We start from the raw sequence: 23,707 nt of genomic DNA, 5'->3' as shown, positions 1-23,707 counted from the left end.
CTGCTCTCTCTCCACTAGAGGCCTTTCTTTTGGGGGGGGGGGGATTAAGGAAGTCTACCAGAGACTAAAAATTAATGATGATAAAAAATGTATTCTATCCTTGGTACCATATGGTGATCAGTAAAAACAGTCATATGCTGGACTTTGTAAGTGACATTTCTGGCTTCCTGCCCTGAAATAATCCTGGCATTGCCCATAGATCGCTCCAAGATGTTGGTACCTCTCTACAGAATTACATGGCATCATGCCCAAGAAGACTAATCGTAATATTCACTGCTATGGGAATCTCAATTTCCATATATAATAAAAGCTGTTATTTTGTAGGTTGAAACTTGTCCCATTCTGAGAGAAAATATGTTGAGAATGTGTAAGACAAAGGAAGATTATGTTTCTTGAACTCTTCTGGTGCCTAACTTATATATGTTCACTTCTTTAGGAGCGTTAATAAAATCCTGCTCCCTGCAACAGGCAGTGGAGGCCCATAGGGTTGTGAGATGTTCTAGACAGTCAGCTCAAAGATGGCAGTGAGGTTGTCACCCTTTACCACCAGGAAGATTCCTGGTACTCATTTCTGTTAGAGGCTGAGTTGACCCTAGAGCCATAGTGCAGCTGGAAGGATTAGGTTAATTGTAAAAATCCATTGATCTCATTTGGAATTGAAACTGATAGCTTCCAGCTTGTAGCATAGCGTCCCTTGTGAATGAGTCAGATGAAGATCAAAATAAATAAACAGTAGGATTTGAGGTTCTCACAGCCTAGTTATGAAGAGTACTATCATCTGGGATATAACTTCCAAGGACTACACACAGGGCATTATATCCCAGAAGATGAATTCTTCAAAATAAATAAATGCCTGCCTGTCTATAGATGGGGAAGTGGGGTGAGGGTAGAACTTCACTCATGAACAATTTCAGACACACAATGCAACTAATGCTTTATTAAGCTAGCGTGAAATATGTTTTTTTTTTATAAGCTGGCTGGATGGGTGTTATGTCATGGGATATACACCACCATTCAGAAGTATCAGAGAATGATCTGCTAGGTTAATTTGCAGTCAGAAAGTGACAGATGTGAAAGTGTTCTGAAGTGTGTAGTTGAGAGGGAATGGCAGTGGATATGGACCACCACTGATCTGCCTAATCTTTGTATACCGTGAACAAGAGGAGAAGATCCACATTATTACTCAGAAAATGTAATTCCCTGGTATGTGCAAAGGAACTCATCTTCAGTCCAACCCATTCACAAGCCAGTCATATTTCCTACCTTGATGCATGACATACTGGTGATTGTCCTGCTGCATGATTGGCCTCATATGGTGTACCTTAGCTTAGCCTGGAGAAAACTAAAAAATCATATGTACGCATTTGAATTATGTAGTATGACTCAGCCCAAATCCATGTCTTTGTATTTACCATACAAATATAAACATCAGAGTTGCACACAGTGTAGGAAGGAACATAGTTCATAGTTCATAGTTCTTTATTTCATTCCATAGATCGAAACAATTGAGGATGTGGAAACAGTCATACAGGAGGAGCAATAAAAAACATACATAATCAAAACATTACACAACATAACAGCAACATTTGGCAGCCAGTCATTACAAGTGACTAGCATCATTATTCTTGCCACATCTAAAATCAAAATATTCATCTTAAGTATAAAATGAATGATTGCATAAGAATGTTTTCAAAGACAGTTTAAAATCTCTAAGATTGTTATATAATTGCTTTATGAAAACAGGAAGATTATTAAACACCCTGATACCCATATAATAAGCTCCATTGAGATATAGTGACCGATGGGCTGAGGTTGATAAAGATTAAAATTATAACCCTGTCTTGTATTTCAGTTGTGTATATCAGATACAAATTTATTTGAATCCATGTTGTTAACCACAAAAGACAGTAAAGAATAGATACAGTTGGACTGAAGAGGGAGAATACCCAAAGTTATGAATCTCTACTACCGATACCCATCATTATTCTGAGTGCCCTCTTCTGCATGTGGAACATGTTAATAGCATATGAGGAATTTCCCCAAAATATGATGACCTAATGCATGATGGAATGAAAATAAGCATAGTAGACCATCAACAAAGTTTCCAAATTAATGTAAGGCTTGACAGTTCTAATTACATAACAAGCCATGCTAAGTCTCGGTAAAAGTTGATCAATATGTTTCTTTCAGAACAATGTGTTGGTAGTACTGATACCTAGGAACTTTGTGTAACATGAATCAGATATCTCCTTATTACCATGTGCAATTGTTATACAGCTGTTTTGTTCATAAAACATTTTTGCTGCAAATATAATATACTCTGTTTTAGAGAAATTCAAGGATAATAAATTGATATTGAACCATATATTTAAAGTTTTGAAGACTTTATTTAACTTGTTACAAAAAGGATAGGGGTAGAGATCCTGTTTAAAACCAAAGGGAGATCATTAATATAGATCAGAAAAAGTAAAGGGCCCGAGATGGAACCTTGGGGAACTCCATGAGAGATATTACCCCAATCAGAGCAAGTATTCAGATTGTAATATTTAGATTACAGCCTTATTCTTTGAAATCTTCCTTGTAGGTATGATGCTGTTAGTTTGAGCACTAATCCTGAGATACCATAAAGTTCCAGTTTGGATAACAAAATCTTATGGTTTACATAGTCAAAGGCTTTTTCGAGATCGCAGAATATTCCTCCCACATTATATCCCCCATTCAAAGCCATCAATATCTGATCAAACAAGTGGCATTAGTAGTAGAAACATTAGTCCTAAATCCAAATTGCTTCTTGACCAGTATATTATTAATGGCCAGATGTTTATAAAGTCTATTATGTATCACCTCAAATATCTTTGAGAAGGAAGTCAAGAGGGATATAGGTCTATAGTTACTAATGATGTTCTTGTAACCCTTTTTGTATATGGGTTTCATTTTGGCAAATTTTAGGCGATCTGGAAATATGCCAGTGGTTAGTGACCTATTTATTATATAGGTTAATGGTGAAACAATGTAGTGAATACTGTTTTTCAGAATTTTTACAGGAATTTCATCATAACTATAAGAATTTGTCATTTTCAATTTATCAATAACATTTAAAATTTCACTAGTAGAGACCGGGCTATATCTGATGATACAGAAAGTTACATTAAGGGTAGCAGATAAATAATCATTGAAAGTTTTTACATTATCAGTGGGATTACAATTATTAAAATTACTTGATACATTAGTAATAATTGTATTTGCTAGAGATAAAAAATATTTATTAAAAGATTCAGTAGTGTTTACTGGGTTGGTATATGCTGTAACAAACATGTTAGTCGTGCTAGTAATGCACAAGATAGGTAGAATATCAGTGTGAGAATTTCTACCAGAGACATGTTGTCACAAATATAAGTGCTATGTGCAGTAAACTGCTGGTTATCTGGTATCTGAGCAACCAGAATTCTTATCCAACCAGCAAACATTTAAAAGAAAATATATCACTTCGTAAAAAAAAAACACTTTACTATGTTCATGTTTACCTGCAAGGCAGTAGTTCTCCCAGTCACCACTAGCAGTGCTGGCAATCATCCTTCCTCATATGGGTGACATTACAGTAGAGGCTAGTTGAATTTGTGATCATATTACAGTATATTAATCAGAATTCTTTCATCCATCAGTACAATCTGTCACATGGGTAGACTCCCATGTGTGAACCAAAGTGAAAACATGCTGTTTGTTGACTTTGTATTGGGTTTCTGTAACAGTTTGTCTCATGCAACTGGCAGACTCCTGTAACAGTCACACTTAGTTCCCTATACACACCAGATAACAAGGGAAATTTACTATATTTGGATTTATATGCAAAATATTTTGTTTCATTTCACAAATCTATAAACATCCTTGAAAACAGTGATTTTTATGATAGTATGAAATTAACTCTGCAGACTTCAGCAATTTATAATGTTTGAAATAATTTTTATCCCAATGAGGTCACTGAATTTCAGCTGCACTATGTCCCTTGGGTCAGTAGTCTCTAACAGAAATGAGTACCAGGAATCTTCCCGGATGTGAAGGTGGCCAGTGTGTAAGGCTGACAACCTTACTGCCATCTGTAGTCTATTGTCTAGAATGTGTGGGAGCCTTGATGTCCCTGAACCCTATGGACCTCCACAGCCTGTTACAGGGATAGCTTTACCTTTTACGTTACAGTATTTTAGCAGTTCGGGTTCTGGAGAAGTATACATTTCTTCAGTAATAACACCCTTACCATTTAAATTCCCTAATTCAAAATCCAGCTGCAAGATCAACTTTTAAACCCTTAATCATTCATTCCTTGATTATAATCAGTCCAGTTGTCTTATAACTCCTTCATGCTTATTTAGTTTGGAAGTACTGAACTTTTGTGTGTGTGTTTGTCTGTCACTTTCTATCTGTAAGTGTTTTTCTCTATTTTACAACGATGTAAGTATCTCAGACTGTTGAATTAAAAAACTAAACTCTGTGGCTTGAGTCCGCAAGCAAACTATACTGACTGAGCGACCGCCACTTGTCAGCAAAGTTAGTGCCAACTTTAGCAGATAGAGGGTGTTGTGTGGTCAGCACAACAAATCCACATGGCTGTTAATTTCGGTTTTTTCTAGACTGGAGCTGCTATTTCCTTGAAATAGCTCCTCAATTAACATCGTGAGGCTGAGTGGATCCTGTTCCAGATCCACTACTTCTCAGAAAATCTGGTAGCGCCGGGAATTGAACCACTAGACCACAGAGGTGGTCTCAGACTGTTGAGTGCTTGTGAATAATGAATTGGCAGGAATTTGAAAGAAAGTGGTCACATCTTAATTGAGGTACTGTCCCAGCATTTTCCTTGAGGGACTGAGGAAACCATGGAAACCTCAGCATAGAGCATGTCCTGGCTGAGATTCAAACCAAGCACATCCTGAATATAAGTATAGTGTGTTACCACTGCCTTAATGTACCTATTAATCTTTCTCATATGTGCTTATTTCGTTGTTTGTATAATACCCTCAGTTCATATAAGTTTGAGAGAACGAAGAACCATGGAATGAAGGGCAGTGATGTCAGTCCATTGTACAAACCATGTTACATCATTCTTTGTGTGGGTAACCTTATAGAAAAAAAGTCCTGTGCAATTATGATTGTATTTCCCACTGGTATATGAATATTGAAAGTATGTTGAAAACAGGCATACGAGGGGCAGTTAGAAAGTTCCCGGAATGGTGGTATAGCACTCTAATGGTAGGAGTAGGACCCTTGTGTGCACACACACTTGCTCCATCGATACTGCCATTGTTGGAAGCGGTGGTGGAAGGCTTCTTTTGGAATCTTCTGGAGCTCAGCCATCACATTCAATTTGATGTCCTCCATGGTTGCGAAACGTGGCCCCTTGATCCCCATTTTCAGAGTAGGGAACAGCCAAAAGTCATTCAGAGCGAGATCTGGAGAGTACGGTGGTTGAGTGATGACAGGAATGTTTTTCTCGGCGAGGAATTGCTGCACAACAAGTGATGTGTGGCTCGGTGCATTATCGTGATTCAGAAACCACTGTCCCTGCCACTTGTCGCGCCGCTTCCTCTGAACCGCATCGTGCAACCTCTGCAAAACTTGCACGTAGAAATGGCCAATAACAGTCTGTCCAGGCAGTACAAACTCATGGTGCACCAAACTGTCGATGTCAAAGAATGCAATGAGCATCACTTTGTCTTTGGATCTGATGAGGCGTGACTTCTTTGGCCGGGGAGACGACACTGTGTGCCACTTTGATGACTGCATCTTTGTCTCCAGGTTGTAGGCGAACACCAATGACTCATCACCAGTGACGATGTTTTTGAGAAACGTCGGGTCCTGCATACTTTTTTCAAACAGATCGCCAGCGACCATCATGCAACATTCCATCTGATCCGTGGTCATCTTCCTCAGAACAAACATCTCATCTTCAGATTATCAGACAAAATGACATGAATGGATCTGTGAAAGATACCACTCCAACTCCGCGATGGTCATTCTTCGATCACATCGAATCAGTTGTCGCACTTTTCCAATCATTTCTTCGGTTCTGGATGTCGAAGGTCCCCCGCTGTGCTGGTCATCCTCTAACGTTTCCTGCCCATTCTTAAACTGGGAAAACCTGTCGAAAACTGCAAATTTCTTTAGTGCAGTATCATTGTAAACTTGCTGCAGGGCTGATTGTGTCTCTGAAGCAGATTTTCCCAGTGTGCACGTGCACTTGATGTTCACACGCTGTTCAAACTGCGATATTGTGCCGAATGACCAACACTCATGTCTAATTCAAACGGAACAGTAATGACATTGCACACTGAAACCTGTCCAGACCTGTTGTGCCTCCGAGCAGACATGCTGAGCTCCCCACCACAACAGTGTGTGCACTATCATATCGCTCGTTCTCCATCTGCAGGGGAATTCTGGGAACTTTTTGACTGCCCTATGTAGAATCTGGTCACTTTCGAGTCATGACGTAACAGTCTACTAACTGATAGTGGCCTGCCCTTTTCCCCATAGTTGATGCATTATGCACATTACTGATTTTAGGTTTTTATGTTGGTTAAATGTTAATATTAATTCAGATCTTAGGTGTTTACAGCATGTCCATGTGGGCAGTGTTGGCTACATTTCAGAGGTACGTACTACTTCTGTCTTCAGCCCTGAAGATGAAGGCAGCATGTACTTGTGAAATTTTAGCAACGGTGTCCACATGCACATGGTGTGAACACCAGGAGAATTACATAATGAAGAGCATTTATTATTAACAGTAACAAGTGCGAGATTCCCTCGCCACAAACTTAGTCTGAGGAATGTGAACCTAGATTTTAGTTTCTTACTAACTCCATGTAGTCAAGTCCTTTGTGAGAAGCCAGCAGTTGCTTAACCACTCAAGAAATTTCCAGCATCTTATGGAACCCAAAAGTTCATTACCACATTCACAAAAGCCTTCCACTGGTCTCTGTACTAAGCCAGATGAATCAAGTCCATACCCCCTATCCAATTTCTGTATTCCTTGTGCCAAATCTCATGTCCATTTTTTTCTTAGGTTGTTTCTAAGAATCTATCAAAGTTAAGTGCCCCGTGTAATATCTTGTAACAAGCTGTTAGCTCCATGCCAAACTCCTAGACTGAAGGACCATTCTTTGTTGCCTGTCTGTGACTGCTTATTCAATATATTTGCAGTTACCCTCCTTATGTAGAGGCCATCTCCTCCATCCACAACTTGAGGATGTGCCATGCCGTGGTGACAAGGGACCTGCTTAACATTGTTTCAGGTTCCCATACAATTGAATATTAAGATTATAGTCTTCTGGAATCTGACACTGGGTAGTCTGTTACATAGGTACCACTGTTTTGGGGGAACCAACTGCCTCCATCTTCAGTATTCATAGCTGTCTGCCAGACTACATGGCATCAAATCCTAGAAGATTATAATATTGAAGGTTGTTATATCTTACAGCTCCTTTGTCTGAGGAAGAAGGCCTGCCAGCAGGAACTCAGCCATGGTCAGCAACATATGAGGAGCTGCGTAGGAAGAACAGAGAAGAGTATGAGCAGAAGAAAACCAAGCAGTTCAGGTATAGTATCACTGTCTAAAACCATGACCATTCTACACAATGCACATGAAACCAAATGAATGCCTTAAAGCAGCAGTTTTCACACTTTGTGATACCATGACAACCTAAACTAATACATAAAATATTGCAACCCAACATCTCTTTGTCAGTCAGTTTGTACTGTGACAGCAGGAACTTAAATAGGTTTTTAGCCTCACTACACCTACAGTAAGCTATAAAATGTTTCTGTACAGTTATGAAAAGTGGAGTTCTGTGCACAGTTGCAGGTCCCTATCAGGCTGTACAGTGATAGCAGGAACCCAAATACCTTTACAGCCTCTCTACACCTACAGTAAGCTATAAAATATTCCTGTACAGTCATGAAAAGTGCAGTTCTACACACTGTTGCAGGTCCGTATCAGGGTGTAGGGTGACAGCAGGAACCTAAATAGCTTTATAGCCCCTCTAAGAAAACAAACTCTGTGGCTTTAGTCGGCAAGTGAACTATACCGACTGAGTGACCGCCATTTGTCTACAAAGTTATTGCTAACTTTTGCAGATAGAGGGTGTCACATGGTCACCACAACAGATCCCAACAGCTGTTAATCTTGGTTTTCTAGGCTGGACAGCCTCTCTGTGTTTTAAAATATTGTACATATGCCATTGATAATGGTGTTATATTTAGATTTTTATTAGAACTGTTATATGATAAAAATACAATGGTAAAAATGGTAAAGCTGTCCCTATGCTTAATTCATTAAGCACCATGCCATGAAGACATATTGGAGAGTGGAGGTATGGCTCCACCAGTCTTGACTTCAGCACTAGGTGGAGGTGAGTGGTCAGCTTCACCCCCCACTTGCTTTACCCAGAGTGAAAGAACCCCTGGTACACATCGGATAGAAGGCTGGATGGGCCTCAGAAGCGGTGTGGACGCTGTGGAAGAGAGAAAAATCTCTTCCCTTGCCAGGGCCATCCAGCCCATAGCCTGCTGCTGTACCGACTCAGCTATCTCATCTCCCTAAAAATGCAGTGACATAAATTCAAGCATAAAAACAAAATTGTATACCCTAAAAATGTGATGTGGCATTGTTACAGAGGTGTCACAAGTTCTGAAGATGTTCCTGCTGTAATCCGACCAAGAGGACCTCACCCAGATGTGCCTCCAAGTCCTCCGCCAGCTTGGAATCGAGAAAAGAATCAATATGGTGACGTGTGGGAGAAATAGTGCTTGTGGCAGATGACTAGTGAAACAGAGATATAATGTGGGGTGTGGCTGCAAGAATAAGACTGTATTTGCATTAGGAATTATTCTCAAATTTCTTGTCAGTAGTATGTATACTAAAGTGCATAGAAACCGGGTTCATATAAATATAAAACCACATGCTGTGCATCGTTGTTACTGGTCAAAAATATTATTTTTTGAAACCGACAAATAGCGTTAATCCATTCCATGATGAATATTTTCTTAAAAGGACTTCTTTTTATCCCAATTATTAATCATTTCTATGGCATGATATGTTATATAAATGTAAGCTCTTTTTCTTTTTTAATTATTTTAAAACTGCATGCTGATATGTGACCTGTCAAGAGTTGATAAATTTGTTGTGATGGATCCAATCAAGGCAGAAAAGTTCAGTGTATATTGTTTACACCATGGAAGGGATTATGTACCATACCCATAATCATATCCTTGACAATGCTTTTTTTATTATTATTATTATTTTCAAGATGCTGACATATTCATCATGAAGTATTTTTGTAACTGTCACCTTACACGTTTACTCTTTCCAAACTCAGAAGACACACATAAGAAGGTTTGCTTATTCACATGGAAGCAAATTAGAAGAAATGTTTGCTGAATGCAGAAAATCTTAATTTACACTGTCTGTACTGTACACATCAGCACACCCTCTAGTATTTTCTCCCCATCTCTCTCACACACATATAAATCACTCTTCATCTGAGACTTGCTTACATTGCTACTTTGTTAAGTTCAGTGAAGTTCTGTCTGGCTGATTTTGCCATTTTTCACTGCTGCTTTGCAATTCCAGTATCTGTGAGATCAAAATATATAGTATCTCAAAATGGGGGGGAGAGGAAGGGAGGGGGAGAGAGTTTGTGCGCGCGTACGTCTGCCTTCCTACATGCCATGTGTCTTTAAAGTATATACTCAATTATATATGACATTTTTCATATATTGATCTGGATTACTCTATATCCGGATTAATTTTAACAGGAATAGTGAGGGTTTACTGTACTTTCTTATTTCACAAAAGAACTGTAATTTCAGGTATTTTTAGATAAGAGGCACCTGAAATGAGTATGAATGTGTGAAAGGAAAACTGCCACCATGTACTGCATTACACAGATATGTCCCTGGAGGAAAGGTCAATTTGCTGGGGGCTCATAGTAATGGTACTTCTAAGTGTAAATGTACATGTGTCCTTTTCAGAACTGTTTCTGAGATACAGTTGTTTCACTGTATAGTTCCAACATTGTTGATAAGAAAGAGATAATATATATTGCTCTTAAAAGGGTAATTTATTCTACAAGTGACAAGGTCGGTACACTTCACCTAGCATAATATATGTTCGAAAATTCCACTGTAAATATCAGTGTCCCATAACCACCAAAAACAACGTGCCTACAGCCACCAAGATCACCACCAGTGCAAACCACCATGACCACCAACACAACCAGCACCATCAGCACCATTGGAACCTGCACCAACACCAGGTGTGATCCACACCTGCTTTGGCAAATCCTGAAGTAGAAAATAGTTTTGAATAGTGTCAAGTAATTCAAAGAATGGTAGGTATTCCTGAATGAGTGTTATGGCATTGACCTTTGCTGAATAAATCCTTTAGATAGCAGCACCCCTAAGTGTACACTTTTTTCTATTATGTATAATATCTTGGTATAAATGTAGATATATTCCTAGGAATTTTCAATAACCCATTTCCTGGGTTTATATCCGGGCCACCCTGTTCCTGGGGTCTATAAATATGGGGGCCTGGCCCTCCAGGTTAGGCCAGTCTAGAATCTGAAACAGTAAAATATGGTCATGCTTCCCGTGGGACTCTGACCCGAGAATGATTATGCTGGCGAGGACCAGCAGCAATTGTAAACTACAGACCCGTTCTCTTGTCAGAGAGGATATTACATAATGATTAACAAAATTACTGTCTCGTGATGCTCAAGGGGCTTGTCGCTTGAAGCGGGGATAAGTCATTTGGTGTCTGTGGCAACTACGCCACGGTGTGAATAACAGAGGAATCGGGTTTCGATGCCAGGACGTGACACTGACCACGCACCTCAATCTAGTGCCGAAGTTAAGATACCTTCACTCCCTCATCATTTTCTCATAGCAGGGTGCTCTGTTAAAAAATTGATACATTTACATTTAATTTGCTTCTTAATAGGTCTTGTTGAAATATAAATGGCCATTTTACTTATACATAAAAGTCTGGATTTGTCTCTGTTGTCATAGCGCAGTGCTCTGCTTGCTGTTTTCTTTTCATCTGTTTACTGTTTAGCGTATTTTCGACCTTGAAGATGGAGGCAATATGTTCCGCCGAAACGTCGGTAACCTTCTACCGGACTATAGTTCGCCACGGCCATGAGGCAGTACATATAAATTAATGTAGGACCTCATACCGCTCACGCCTACTTACAATTAACCGATCCGTACTCTGGGGCCATCTTACTATACGCGGAAATTAATGCGAGTCTGAGCTCTCCAGTTTGAAACAGAAGGCCCATTCTCGAATCTTCACATGGCGCATGCTCCATGACTAATGGAGTGTCCTGCTAGAGGAGAGAAGCTGGCAGCATGTAAGTCAGGGTGATGGCTGTCAGGTGGAGTGACATGTACCATGCAAGGCGCACGTTATCTGAATCGAAATAGCTTTTATACATACACAGACATATGTAACAGAACAGGGGTCGGTGGTTGCGGCATCAACTTGCCGCGCAAATGGCATCGTATCATCACCATCGCCATGCTCTTATTATCATTATCACCATCGTCACCTTAACACTTTACACTGAGTTAGAGTCAGAATCACAATAACTTTACGACTGGCGATTTACCGCCAATCAGTTCGTCCTGGCGACAAGGCCATTGAGACTCATGACCACTAATTTTAGTCCTTATGTAACATCCTCTCTGATATATACCCGCCCGATCGATGCTTCCATGACTTCCTCAATCTGTTACAATTTCCCTCCAGTCATCTACCCGAAATATTTGGCCGAAGTGAACTCTGTGTTTGGCCTGATAGCCTCACAACTGTGGCTATGGTACTGGGTGGCTACTGGGTGGTAACGCCGTGTAGTCCAGTATAAGTTCGCCGGCGTTTGTGAGCAGATATGCTGACTCCATTGCCTGCGTGCTGCTGGAAATTTCCTTGACTTAAATTCTAAAGATGAAGCCGGAATATTTCTCTGAATCGTACGTGAAATTCTACCGTACTACACGGCGTAATATCCCGGTATACAGTACTACTGAAAATTAGCAGCGCAATATATATAATTCCACTCGCTAAAGAAACAGACCTCATTCCAGGAAGAACTAATGGAACAGGCTTTTTAAGCTTCAACAATCCACTATGTTAAAAAAGAGGCGAAGCTGTCCCTGCACTTAATTAAGTATCACGCTATGAAGGCATACTGGGAGTGGAATTATAGCTCCAACATTCTTGATCTCGGCACTAGATGGAAGTGCGTAGTCAGCCTCTCGCGCCCACAGCTTTTTTTCTACGGGAAAAAACCCCCCCCCCCCGTTACCCATTGTATATGAGGCTGGGTGGGCCCCAGAACCATTCTGGACGCTGTAGAGTAGCGAATCGAACCCCGGCCGTCAAGCCCGTCACTATACCGACTGATCTGTCCCAGGTCTTCGAGTATTCTACTAATTGATGAAAATATAATTCCACTGAGCACAGCTGCTGTTGGGAAACTAACAGTCTCTCAGCTGGTCCTTTTATAAAACTCGGAAGATTCAGATAGTGTTTACAAGAGCCCTCCCCCACTGGCCCCTCTCTATCCTTGAGCATTCAGACCGTATTTCAACTCTAATACAGTGTGTCCACAAAGTCCCGTCGGGGTTTTGAAAAATTATGACCCGCAAACAAATTGAGCTAGCCACATGCGGTTTGCGGCAGATCATAGTGAAACTCTGCAAGTTTTTCACTGACCTCAGTAGACCTCGATGTAGGCTCCTTTTTTTTTTTTTTAAATGTTAGTGGGGTGGGACTAAGCCCTTGTACTGCGGCCACTTCTGGCCTATTGTACCAGCCCCAGTTGATAGGTGAGGGTGATTGTGGAGCAATTGGTGGAATGAATATTGACAGGGGAAACCGAAGTACTCGAAGAAAATCCGCCCCAGTGCCACTTTGTCCACCAGAAATCCCACTTGACCAGACCCGGGATCGAACCCAGGCCGCCGCGGTGGGAAGCCAGCGACTAACCGTTTGAGCTATGGTGGGGCCCTAGGCTCCCTTGGTAGCACGGAGAACGTCCAGAGGATATTGTCAGTGTCAAGAGCAGTGTGTTCCGAACACCAGTTAGCGGGCTTGATGACCTGAAGACCTGTATCAGGAACGTGATCTCGGCTGTTCCAGCGGACATGCTCCACAGAACATGGCAAGAGCTCGAATATCGTCTGGACGTTCTCTGTGCTACCAAGGGAGCCCACATCGAGGTCTACTGAGGTCAGTGAAAAACTTCCGGAGTTTCACTATGATCTGCCGCAAACCGCAATTTGTTTGGGCGCCACAATTTTTCAAAACCCCGACGGGACTTTGTGGGCGCACTGTATTATCCTTCTGAGCAAGTTGAACAAAGCTACAAAGCGTTTTAATTGCATCCTAAAAGTTTTCAGTTCAAATCTCAACCAGCACTGACCACCCCAGCTAAGGTTCTCTGTGTTTTATTCAGCCCCTCCAGGCAAACGTCGGAGTAGAATATCAAATTAGGCCATGATGGTTTCCTTCCAAATTCATCATTCACAAATAATCGTAATATTCGACACTATATAATCTGAGCTTCTGACGGCGTCGTTAAATAAGCCCTAACTAACTGCATGAAATTTAGGTCTTCTTGAGAAGACATTCAGAAACTCACGAAATTACCACCATTATACGGAAACTCAAGATTCTGTTCGCCACTTGTCCCTGACACGAGCCACATGAATTCAGTCCACACCCTCCCATCCTGTTTCTTTAGAACCCATTCTACTATTATACTCCAATCTTCCTTCAGCTTCTTGTATACTCTTCCGTGCGTGTGTTACATAACCTGTCTATCAAACAAATAAATGTGTATATATTCAGAACAGATATACTGTAGATATACGCTGAGAGGCGAGAGGTGGGGGGGGGNTAAGTACTGTCCAAGCTTCTCGCGTAAAAGCCGCTGCTGACAGCGCTGCCCCTGCCACAGAGTCAGCCTACAGCCAAAGCACCTCTCCTCCCGGGTAGGCAAAGAGGTCCCGTGCTTAATTAAGCACTACACCATCAAGACACATGAGGGAGTGGCTTTAGTACCCATTGGACAGGAGGCTGGGTGGGCCCCAGAGCCAGTTTGGACATCGTGGAGTTGAGAAAATTCTTGCCCTTACCAAGACTCGAACTCCGTCCAACCCGTAGCCAGTCGCTAAACCGAATGCGCTATCCCGGCTCACACTTCCCCTGAGAAGTTCATTTAAGGGCTATTTAACGATGCTACAGACTGTACTCGTATGGGGCGAACGGTTGGATTATTAATGAATTGGAAATGATTTTAAATAATAGGACTGTACTCTTTGCCGGATATAATTTGAATGATCTGGTCAAATAAAAGATTGGAAGAGAATGTAGCACGCATGGAATACAAGGGGAATGCACATAGGATTTTGGTGGTAAAGCCGGAAGGAAAGAGATCACTAGAAACACCTAGGCATGGGTAAGAGGATAATATTGAAATGGATCTCAGAGAAATAGGATGAGGTGGTATGGACTGAACTGATGTGACTCAGGGGTGAGGACAGTTGTGGGCTCTCGCGAACACAGTAATGAACCTTCGGGTTCCGTAAAATGTTGGGAAATTCTTGAGTGGCTGAGTGACTGTCGACTTCTCAAGAAAGACTCAACTCCATGAAGTTAGTTAGTTAGTTAGTTAGTTAGTTAGCTAGTTAGTCCTACGAAAGGCTGTAAAGACTCATGTGTACTTTTAGCTACTGGGAGCATGGCATTGTCTTGTTTCCGGGCGTCAATTTAGTCACCACGTTGATGATTAGTTACTTGAATTCCGATGACAAGGCAGGAAGTTCAATTTCGCATCTTTTCCTGCAGAACGGGGAATACCCTGACTGCGATAAGACTGCAAATCCGCGCTTTCTGTATTGTGAGGCACGAAGCGACATATGGCAGGGACTCGCGACCGGCCCGACCGTCAGGTCCAATTGTGATTGCGGGAAGGTTCCAAGCTACGGGCTGGACGACAGGGGTTCGATTCCCGGAAGGTGCAAGAGTTTTCCCTTCTCCACACAGTCCAGACCGGCTCCGGGAACCCACCCAGCCTCTTACCCGTTGGGTACCGGGGGCTGATACCCCGGGAGTAAACCTGCGGTGCCGAGGTTAAGAATGCCTGGAGCAGTACCTCCACTGCCCCATGGCACGGTGGGTGGTTAAGGGTAGGAACATGTTGTAGTACTTCGATAGAACGTGGAAATACAGGTCATCCCAGGAGGAAAGGTCAGTATTCTGGGAGGTCATAATATCCGTCATTCTAGGCAAAAAAAAAGTGTATACGTACATGTTTCCTATTCCGAACGGTTTCCGAGACAGAGCTATTTCACTGTACAGTACTGTACTGCACCCTGTAAAGACGAGCAACACGCCATGTCCTCACACAAGTTGCAAAGCGCATTGATGTTTACGGTGGAATTTTCGAAAACGTATTATACTGGTTAAACTGTACCAACTTTGTCGCTTGAGCAATAAATACCGCTATTAGAAACAGTATGTAATATCTCTTTCTTATCAACATTTTTGGAAGTGTACAGTGAAATAGCTCTATCTCGAAAACCGTTCGGAAGAGGACACATGTACATCCAATGTTTGTTGCTTAGAATGACCTATACTGTGACCTCCCAGAATATTGACCCCTTCTCCTGGTACACCTGTACATTTTCTTCAAAATCAATTGTTTTCCTCTCTAATTGTACATAAAGCTGTGTTAACAGCAAGTGGTTTTCTAGTATACGTACATAGCGCCTGTAGCGAGAGGGCGCGTCACCATATAAAGCAGGGCTGTCCAGCGTTAGAGTCAAGCCAGGGCCCTTCAGAGCGACAACCCGGTGCAGCTTTGAGTAAAGGGGTGCTGCCCTAACATTTATTTTAAATGCTGTAGTGTCAAATATATACAAACGTTAATAAGAACTAATACAAGCTATAATAATGTTTTATTTAATTTGAATAATTTCACTTCTATAATAGAATACTGAAAGGAACATTTTAAAAGCATTTCTGTTAAATGCTTTACATACAATAAAAATAGAGGAATTTGTAGCTTGTTTAATTCCCGTCATCTTTGTTGGAGGCCGAAACGTCGTCCCCTTTAAACACGCGATATCCATGGGCTGCTTGCACAATTCTACATTCAGAAGTTGCAAAGCCGTCGTTACGGGAAGGACGAGAGGACCCTCATAACGTAATTCTTTCGACCCGGAACTGCTAACCAGAAGTCTCCCCCCGACTTTTTTTAGGGCTAGAGTATGGCGCTGTATGACTTCAAAACACAGAAGGCCCGAGTTCTGCCTTTCGTATATACCAGCTTGAAGCTTTGTAAAAATATATATTACACTTCCAATGTACTGATACAAACATCTGTCTACAATGATCATATTTACGAAGCAAACAAACAAAAACAAAACTCCGTGGCTTGAGTCCGAAAGCGAACTATACCGATCGAACGACCGCCACCTGTCGGCGAAGTTACTGCCAACCTTTGCGGATAGAGGGTGTCGCGTGGTCAGCGCAACGGATTCCCACGGCCGTTAATCTCGGTTTTCTAGACCCGAGCCACTACTTTTCCATTCAAGTAGTTCCTCGATTATCCTACGAGGCTGAGTGGACCATGTTCAAGACCCACTACTTCTCAGAAAATTTGGTAGCTCCGAGAATCGAACCCGGGACCTCTGGATCTGTAGCCAGGAACTCTGACCACTAGACCACAGATACGCGAATAAGAACTTCGAATCACAAGGTTCAAAAACTTACTTACTTACTCATGGAGCTGAGCCCTTCTGGAGGAGCCGGTAATTCTGCAGCTGCTCAAGAATTTCCCAGCATTTTATGGAACCCGAAGGTTCATTACCGTGTTCACAAGAGCCCTCCACTGCTCCCTATCCTGAGCTAGATCAATCCAATCCATAAGATCCCATCCTATCTCTCTAAGATCCATTTTAATATTGTCCACTCACCTACGCCTTGGTCTTCCCAGTGGTTTCTTTCCTTCTGGCTTTCCCACCATTATCCTATACGCATTCCTCGTCTCCCCCATTCGTGCTACATGCTCTGCCTACCTCATCCTCCTTGACTTGATCATTCTAATTATACTTGGAGAAAAGTACAAGTTATGAAGCTCCTCCTTATGCAGTTTTCTCCAACCTCCTGTCACTTCATCTCTCTTCGGTCCATATATTCTCATCACCCTGTTCTCAAACACCCTCAGTCTATGTTCCTCCCTTAATGTCAGAGACAAGTTTCACACCCATACAGAACCACAGGCAAAATTATAGTTTTGTATATTCTAATTTTTATGTTTTTGGACAGCAGACGAGAAGACAAGGGGTTTTAATCTGAATGGTAGCAAGCATTACCAGAGTTCAAACTCCTCTTAATTTCCTTCTGAATCAGGTTTCGATCTGTTATCATTGTTCCCAAATATGTGAACTGTGCCACGTTTTCAAAACATATGTTTCTTATCTTTATGTCATGATTTTGCCCTGCATTTTGGTGACGAGACAGTAACATATACTTAGTTTTCTCTGTGTTTACTTGTAGACCAACCTCTTTACTTGCGTCAATTAAAGTTTGTGTTTTTTCCTTTATGGTATCTACATTATCACCCAGTAGATTCACATCATCGGCATAGACCAACAGCTGTTGTGTCCCGTTTAATCTCAGTCCCACCTGGTTTCCTTGGACCTTCCTAATGGCATACTCTAAAGCAAAGTTGAAAAGGAGTGGCGATAAAACATCTTATTTTAGACCATTCTGGATAGGAAATTTATCAGACAAATGTTTACCTACACGGACTTTACTACACGTTTCGTTCAAACACATTTTAATCAACCTAACTGGTTTCATGGGTATCAAAAACTCTATCAGAATATTGTACAATACATCCCTCCTAATTGAATCATAGGCTTAAAACATTAAATTAAATTTAATAACTTTTATGCTATGCATCCCGTTGCGTACATAGTATAAGGGGGCTTTGTACCTTCACACAACATGCTTATTCTATTATATATAATAAGCGACTGAACTGAACATGCCGTATCAATAGATCAATCAATTTAGCGCTGTATATAACGCTATAAGTTTCGGTCGTGGTTGATGATCCTCAGGTGTATATAGATAATTTAATTATATATTCAGTAATATAGCAGCCGACAGTAGTAGTAGACAGTTCAGTCAGTATAGCGACTAGATATGAGCTAGACGACAGAGGGCTCGGAGTTCGAGTCCCGGTAGGATCAAGAATTGTCTCTTCTCCACGTCGTCCAAGGCAGCTCTGGGACCCATCCAGCCTCCTATCCAGTGGGTACCGGACACTCTTTCCCCGGGGGTAAAGAGGTCGGGGAGTGAATCTGACCACTCACTTCCAACTAGTACAGAGATCAAGAAAGCACGGATCTATACATCAGCTCCCCCATACATCTTCATAGCGTAGTGATTAAACGCAGGGTAAACTTTACCTCTTCGCATGGGGGGGGGGAGTCCAGTTGGATTCACTCGGCACGGCAGCCACTGATTAGCCTATTGTACCTGCCCCGAGTGATTATGATGATGGAGAATTTGGTGGAATGAAGATTGCTAGGGGAAACCGAAGTACTCGGAGAAAACCTACCCCAGCGCCACTTTGTCCACCCCAAATCCCACTTGACCAGACCCCGGGATCGGCGCCGCCGCGGTGGGAAGCAAGCGACTAACCGCTTGAGCTATGGAGCGGCCTAAACTTTACCTTACTCAACAGTAGTGCTCAAACACGCTCTTTTTTACATAGAGACAGAAATGGCGTAGTTCGGAATTAATTCTTCCCTCTGTGCATTAAAATCATAATGTTGCTACGTGAGATTGAGTGTGCGCATGCGTTGTTTGAAAGTGGTACTAATTTCTCCGGTAGATGGATCTGTCGTCAGTTGTCAACATTTTCATGAAAATATGTAATTACAAGAGAATAATAAAATGTTTTCTTATGGGATGTTATGGCTGTCATGCGAGTACACGGAGCTGGGGCCCCAGGCTCAAAATACGTTTGTTACCAATTTTGTACACAACTTCAAATCCTGTATTACCTTTGTCATTTAAGAGAATGTGAGACAATTTTCAGGCCCCCACCCCCTGCTGAACAAAACGTGAAGACATTCTGTCCTGATCAGTATGCCGTTGTGCAAGGAATGACCCAAGAGGCCACGCTGAAGTCGGGCCAAGCCGTGACTCACGCAGGTCAACAACACTTGTTACCTACACCTGACAAAGCAACTGTCATGGCGTCCGTGACTTGACGTTAAACAATTCGTACTGTAACGAAGAGTCATACATCGTCAATGCTAACTTATTTCTAGCTATGCGTTGGCGGATTCAACCTCTATACCTGTTCCTGAAGCGACTGCATTGCAAAGAAATTTCCTCGAAAACTTTATTCCCGTATATGAGATGAAACTCACGCTGTAGCGTAGCTGAAATCCTATGCTACAAGCACGGGTTCCATTCCCGATGAGGTGATTGAATTTTTTAATTTAAGTAATCCTTCCAGCCGCACTAGGGTGCTGGGATCGACTAAGCCTCTAACAGAAATTAGTACCAGGAACCTTCCTGGGGGGTAGAGTGCGGCCGGCGCGGAAGGCTGACAAACTTACCGCCATCTGGGAGCCTAGACGTCTCCCAAACCTATGGGCCTCCACGGCCTAGTACAGGGATAGTTTTACCTTTTACCTCATGGCGATGAATATTAAAATTACGATATTGTGGCAAGTGACGCCGTGTAGTCTAGTGGATATGTCTTAACATCCCGCGGAGTTTTGCCGACATCTTCAGGATAGAAGAGATGATAAAGACTTGGGGATGTCACAGAGGTTAATAATTAAGTCCGTGGTTTTCAGGGAATGGACACCGTGCAGTCTGGTGGACGTGTATTGACGTTTCGGAGTAACCTCCTAGTTTCATCTTCTGTGTACAAGAGAGTATCATTACCTAGACGAGCTTCTTAAAATGTAAATTTTAATTTTTTTCTTTTGGAAATGGATGTTGTGACTGGATTGTGGCTAAGTCAATGGGAGCCCCTTGTGCATATACAGGCCTACAAACATAAAGTCCAGCTGCTGCTGCAGGAACCAGAGGATGTCATACCTTGTGTAGCCAATATTTCGGAACAAATTTCCTGTGTAACTGTTTCTGAATTTCCCACCTGCGTATGAAGACCGGAAGTACGTTGAAAATAGAATCTAGTAACTGTATAATGATGACGTAATAGTTACGTCACTAACGAAGCCTTGTAACCTGATTCCAACAGTAGAGGGGATAGAGGGTGTGTTCATACACACATACATACTAGCTTACCTCCAGAACGCAGAGTGAACCCATAACCCAACGTTATGGCACTGACTCAGAACAGAAAAATAACGTGGTTTTTACCGTAAAGCTGTCCCCGTGGCAGAGTGGAGGTATAGCTCCCCTATTCTTAACCTCGGCAGTAGACGGACCATAGTAGACAGTTTTACGCCCCAGCCACTTTATCTCCCGGTACCCAATTGTATAAAGAGTTTGGGTGGACAAAAGAATCGGTCTGGACGCTATGGAGTAAAGAAAAATCTCTTGCCCCTGCCAGGAATCGAACCCCGGCTGTCCCACCTGTAGCTCATCACTATACAGAATCAGGTATTGCGGTTCCCTGTTACGCTGCAGAATATAGTCCCTCCCATAACCTAACCTAACTGAAGAGCAATTCCTATCAGTAATGGAAACCGGTGGCTGCCTGTCATTAGGAGCTAGGGTTAATGTGGACGTTGGTAAAGAGCGTGTAATTCTAGGTTCCATTAGTCACAGTGTTGTCGGTTCAGACCCGTCTCGTCACGGGAACTTGCGAGAGATGAATTACATAGCCGCGTTTCCAAGATACTCACTGATACCGCGTTTCAATCTTGCTATTATTCGTTTTCGCTTTGGGTTCTGCGAGAATACAAGAAGACGCAAAGAATGGGACAGAAAGGCAAGAGAGAACAGTATAAGGGCAGGTGAGAAGGGAAAGTCACATGAAATGTAGCACACACTCTACCTGGAGCAGAGAAAGAATGTCATTTTGTTACCGATTTCCCAGAATTCGTCCCCTCGTTCTGACGAGAAGAGGAAAATAAAAGACGTTAGGATGGTTAGGAGCAGCGGTTTGAGACAGAGGCCGCGGGATTTTGGTTTTCTCAGTTTCACAATTTGGAAAGACGATTTGGTGGCCTTTATAGCAGACGAATTTAAGGCTGTATGGCTGTATTAGAATCACGATGTAGTAACTTTGGAACTTGGAAACCATCTAAGCCTTTGCTTGGAGACAGAGGAAAACCAGGAAAACCTGTGTCGAAATGGTTGGTCGCAGCGCCATCCGGATGCAACCATTCCGGCAACTATGGGCCCATATAAATATATTGTAGCGTGTACAGCCCTTGCTACGCAACGGTCGTGATATAGGCTGATATATCAGGACCGTTTCTAGGCAACGGCGCGGTAAACACGTTACCGCCGCAACGAATCGACGCGCAACAATAGAGGTACTATTGGAAATGGGGTGTTTCTACGTGCTCCGTGCCGAGGAGTTATAAGAAAGAAAACTGGGGCGACCAAGTCAGTTCTGTATGGGAGTCTGTGAAGAGAGGACTTCAGAGCGTGAATCTGAAGAATCTCCACTGTTAGAAGCCGTTACCAGGAAACGTCTGATGAAGGCACTACAGGCTGGAGAAGACAGAGTGTAGTGATTTGTAATGTGAGGAAAACATCGATAGTGATACGATTATTGTTACTGGTAGTTACAACTTGCAAGTGGTCAATAAATTCAATATCCAATCTATAACCTTGTCAATAGTCATCCCGACAAGTGACAGTATTTACAAATTTCGTTCGTACCTCACAGAGAATGCACTGCATCTTCAATACAAAAAGCAACTGGTCAGTACTTCTTGGGTTTTCTTTTCTGTCTGAATTTCATTTAACAAAGCCAGCAGTAACTGAGACTCTACCGTTGAATGACTGGATGACAGTGAATAAAGATCCACAAAGGACGTGAAAATAAACAGCCGTGGACGATTTTATAGTATTATCCCTGTACTTGCCTAAAGAGTCTGAATAAAACCATGAGTCTCAGGGAAGATAGTCGGTATCCCGTCTGGGATACGAATCGAGAACCTCTAAAATAAAAGCCAGAAACATTATGGCTTAAGCGATTTTTTTTTCCATTTAATTCAGGAACTTAACCCTCTAAAGTATAATGGAAACTATATGTACCACCTGCTTTAATATTAAGAATCTCTTTCCCACACAGCGTGCTTAACGCAATTCGTACGGCTATCTGCATGGACAGATGTTATTTCCCTAAACAGTATTAAATACTCGGTCTTTATAAAGGCCGCGCCATAGCTCAAGCGGTTAGTCGCTGGCTTCCCACCTCGGCGGCCCCGGTTCGATCCCGGGTCTGGTCAAGTGAGATTTGTGGTGGACAAAGTGGCGGTGGGGCAGGTTTTCTCCGAGTATTTCGGTTTCCCCTGCCAATCTTTATTCCACCAATTGCTCCACAATCACCCTCACCTATCATCTGGGGCTGGTACAATAGGCCAGAAGTGGCCGCAGTACAAGGGACTTAGTCCCACCCCACTAGCAATAAAAAAAAAAGGAGACAACATGTAGGATTTTACGTTCTGACATCGGTAGTTATCTTCTGGGATAAAACGCCGTGTAGTCCGTTGTACAAGTATGTTAACCGATATTNTATATATATATATATATATATATATATATATATTACGTTGAAGTTTCAGTTGATTACAAAATCAAGACTTGCTTCATCATGACACTGCCTATAACCATTCTAACTTCCTCACTTTGACACTGCTCTTATCAGAAGGACGAGAGGGCGAAGCCTTCTAGAAAAATGTTAGTCTTTGTCCACTCCAAAATGAAGTGTCTGTCACTGTTCACTTGGCTTTCCTTTGCAACTACTCTTCCATTATTCTTGTTTCCTTCTTCAGGCTTCAGGACCTTGCAGAATTTTACGTTCTCTTATTTGACGGGTTTCCCGCTAGAGGTCAGTGTGTATCCAAAAGGGTTCTGCGATCGGCCATTTCGCTATCTTCAAGCAAATGTTGAGATGATTCCCAAACTTCGTCAAAACTATAGACCCCCAAATAGCGTCTCAAAATTATGAATTCACAATATATCAGAAAATCGAAATCCTGTGACCCTTTTCTTTTTAAATAATATTTTAAGGATTCAAGTCGAACCACAGAGAAAGCACACTACGTCCATTACAAATACCAGTCGGTTCATGACGTTCAAGGAAATAATCCTTGTCTGTTCTGAGAATCATACAAAAACTGTGATCACAGTCGGTGGGGGGGGGGGGGGGCACAAATTGTTAACGTTAATGNTTGTTAACGTTAATGCAGTGGTTTAAAGATTTCCCTCACTAAATTCTACCGCTTTAAAACGTGACACTCCCCCCCCCCCGGCCTATCCCCAAGATTTCTCTCACTTCTGCAGTCAATTGAAAGATATTTCTCTTGACACCGACACTAGTGAAAATTTGTGAGACAATGGAGAACTTCCAAGTATGCGGTCTTCGGTCATATGTTCCTTCGGTGTTGGAAATAACAAAAGAGCAGCGTTTTA

General features: G+C 42.1%; 1 protein-coding gene across 1 annotated transcript in view; it reads left to right on the top strand.

The window, feature by feature from the left end:
• Window positions 1-8,964, top strand: part of LOC111874020 (OCIA domain-containing protein 1) — an 18,026-nt gene extending 9,062 nt beyond the window's left edge. The window contains exons 5-6 of the mRNA XM_023869135.2: window positions 7,466-7,583; window positions 8,661-8,964. Of these exons, the coding sequence (XP_023724903.1) occupies window positions 7,466-7,583; window positions 8,661-8,790 (248 nt within the window). The 3' untranslated portion in view covers window positions 8,791-8,964. The remainder of the gene's footprint in view (window positions 1-7,465; window positions 7,584-8,660) is intronic.
• The last annotated feature ends 14,743 nt before the right edge of the window (window positions 8,965-23,707 follow it).

Source organism: Cryptotermes secundus, unplaced genomic scaffold (assembly GCF_002891405.2).
Source record: "Cryptotermes secundus unplaced genomic scaffold, Csec_1.0 scaffold1230, whole genome shotgun sequence".
NCBI lineage: Eukaryota > Metazoa > Arthropoda > Insecta > Blattodea > Kalotermitidae > Cryptotermes > Cryptotermes secundus.
Note: the sequence above shows the minus strand (reverse complement) of the source record. Positions and strands in the feature narration are given on the sequence as shown.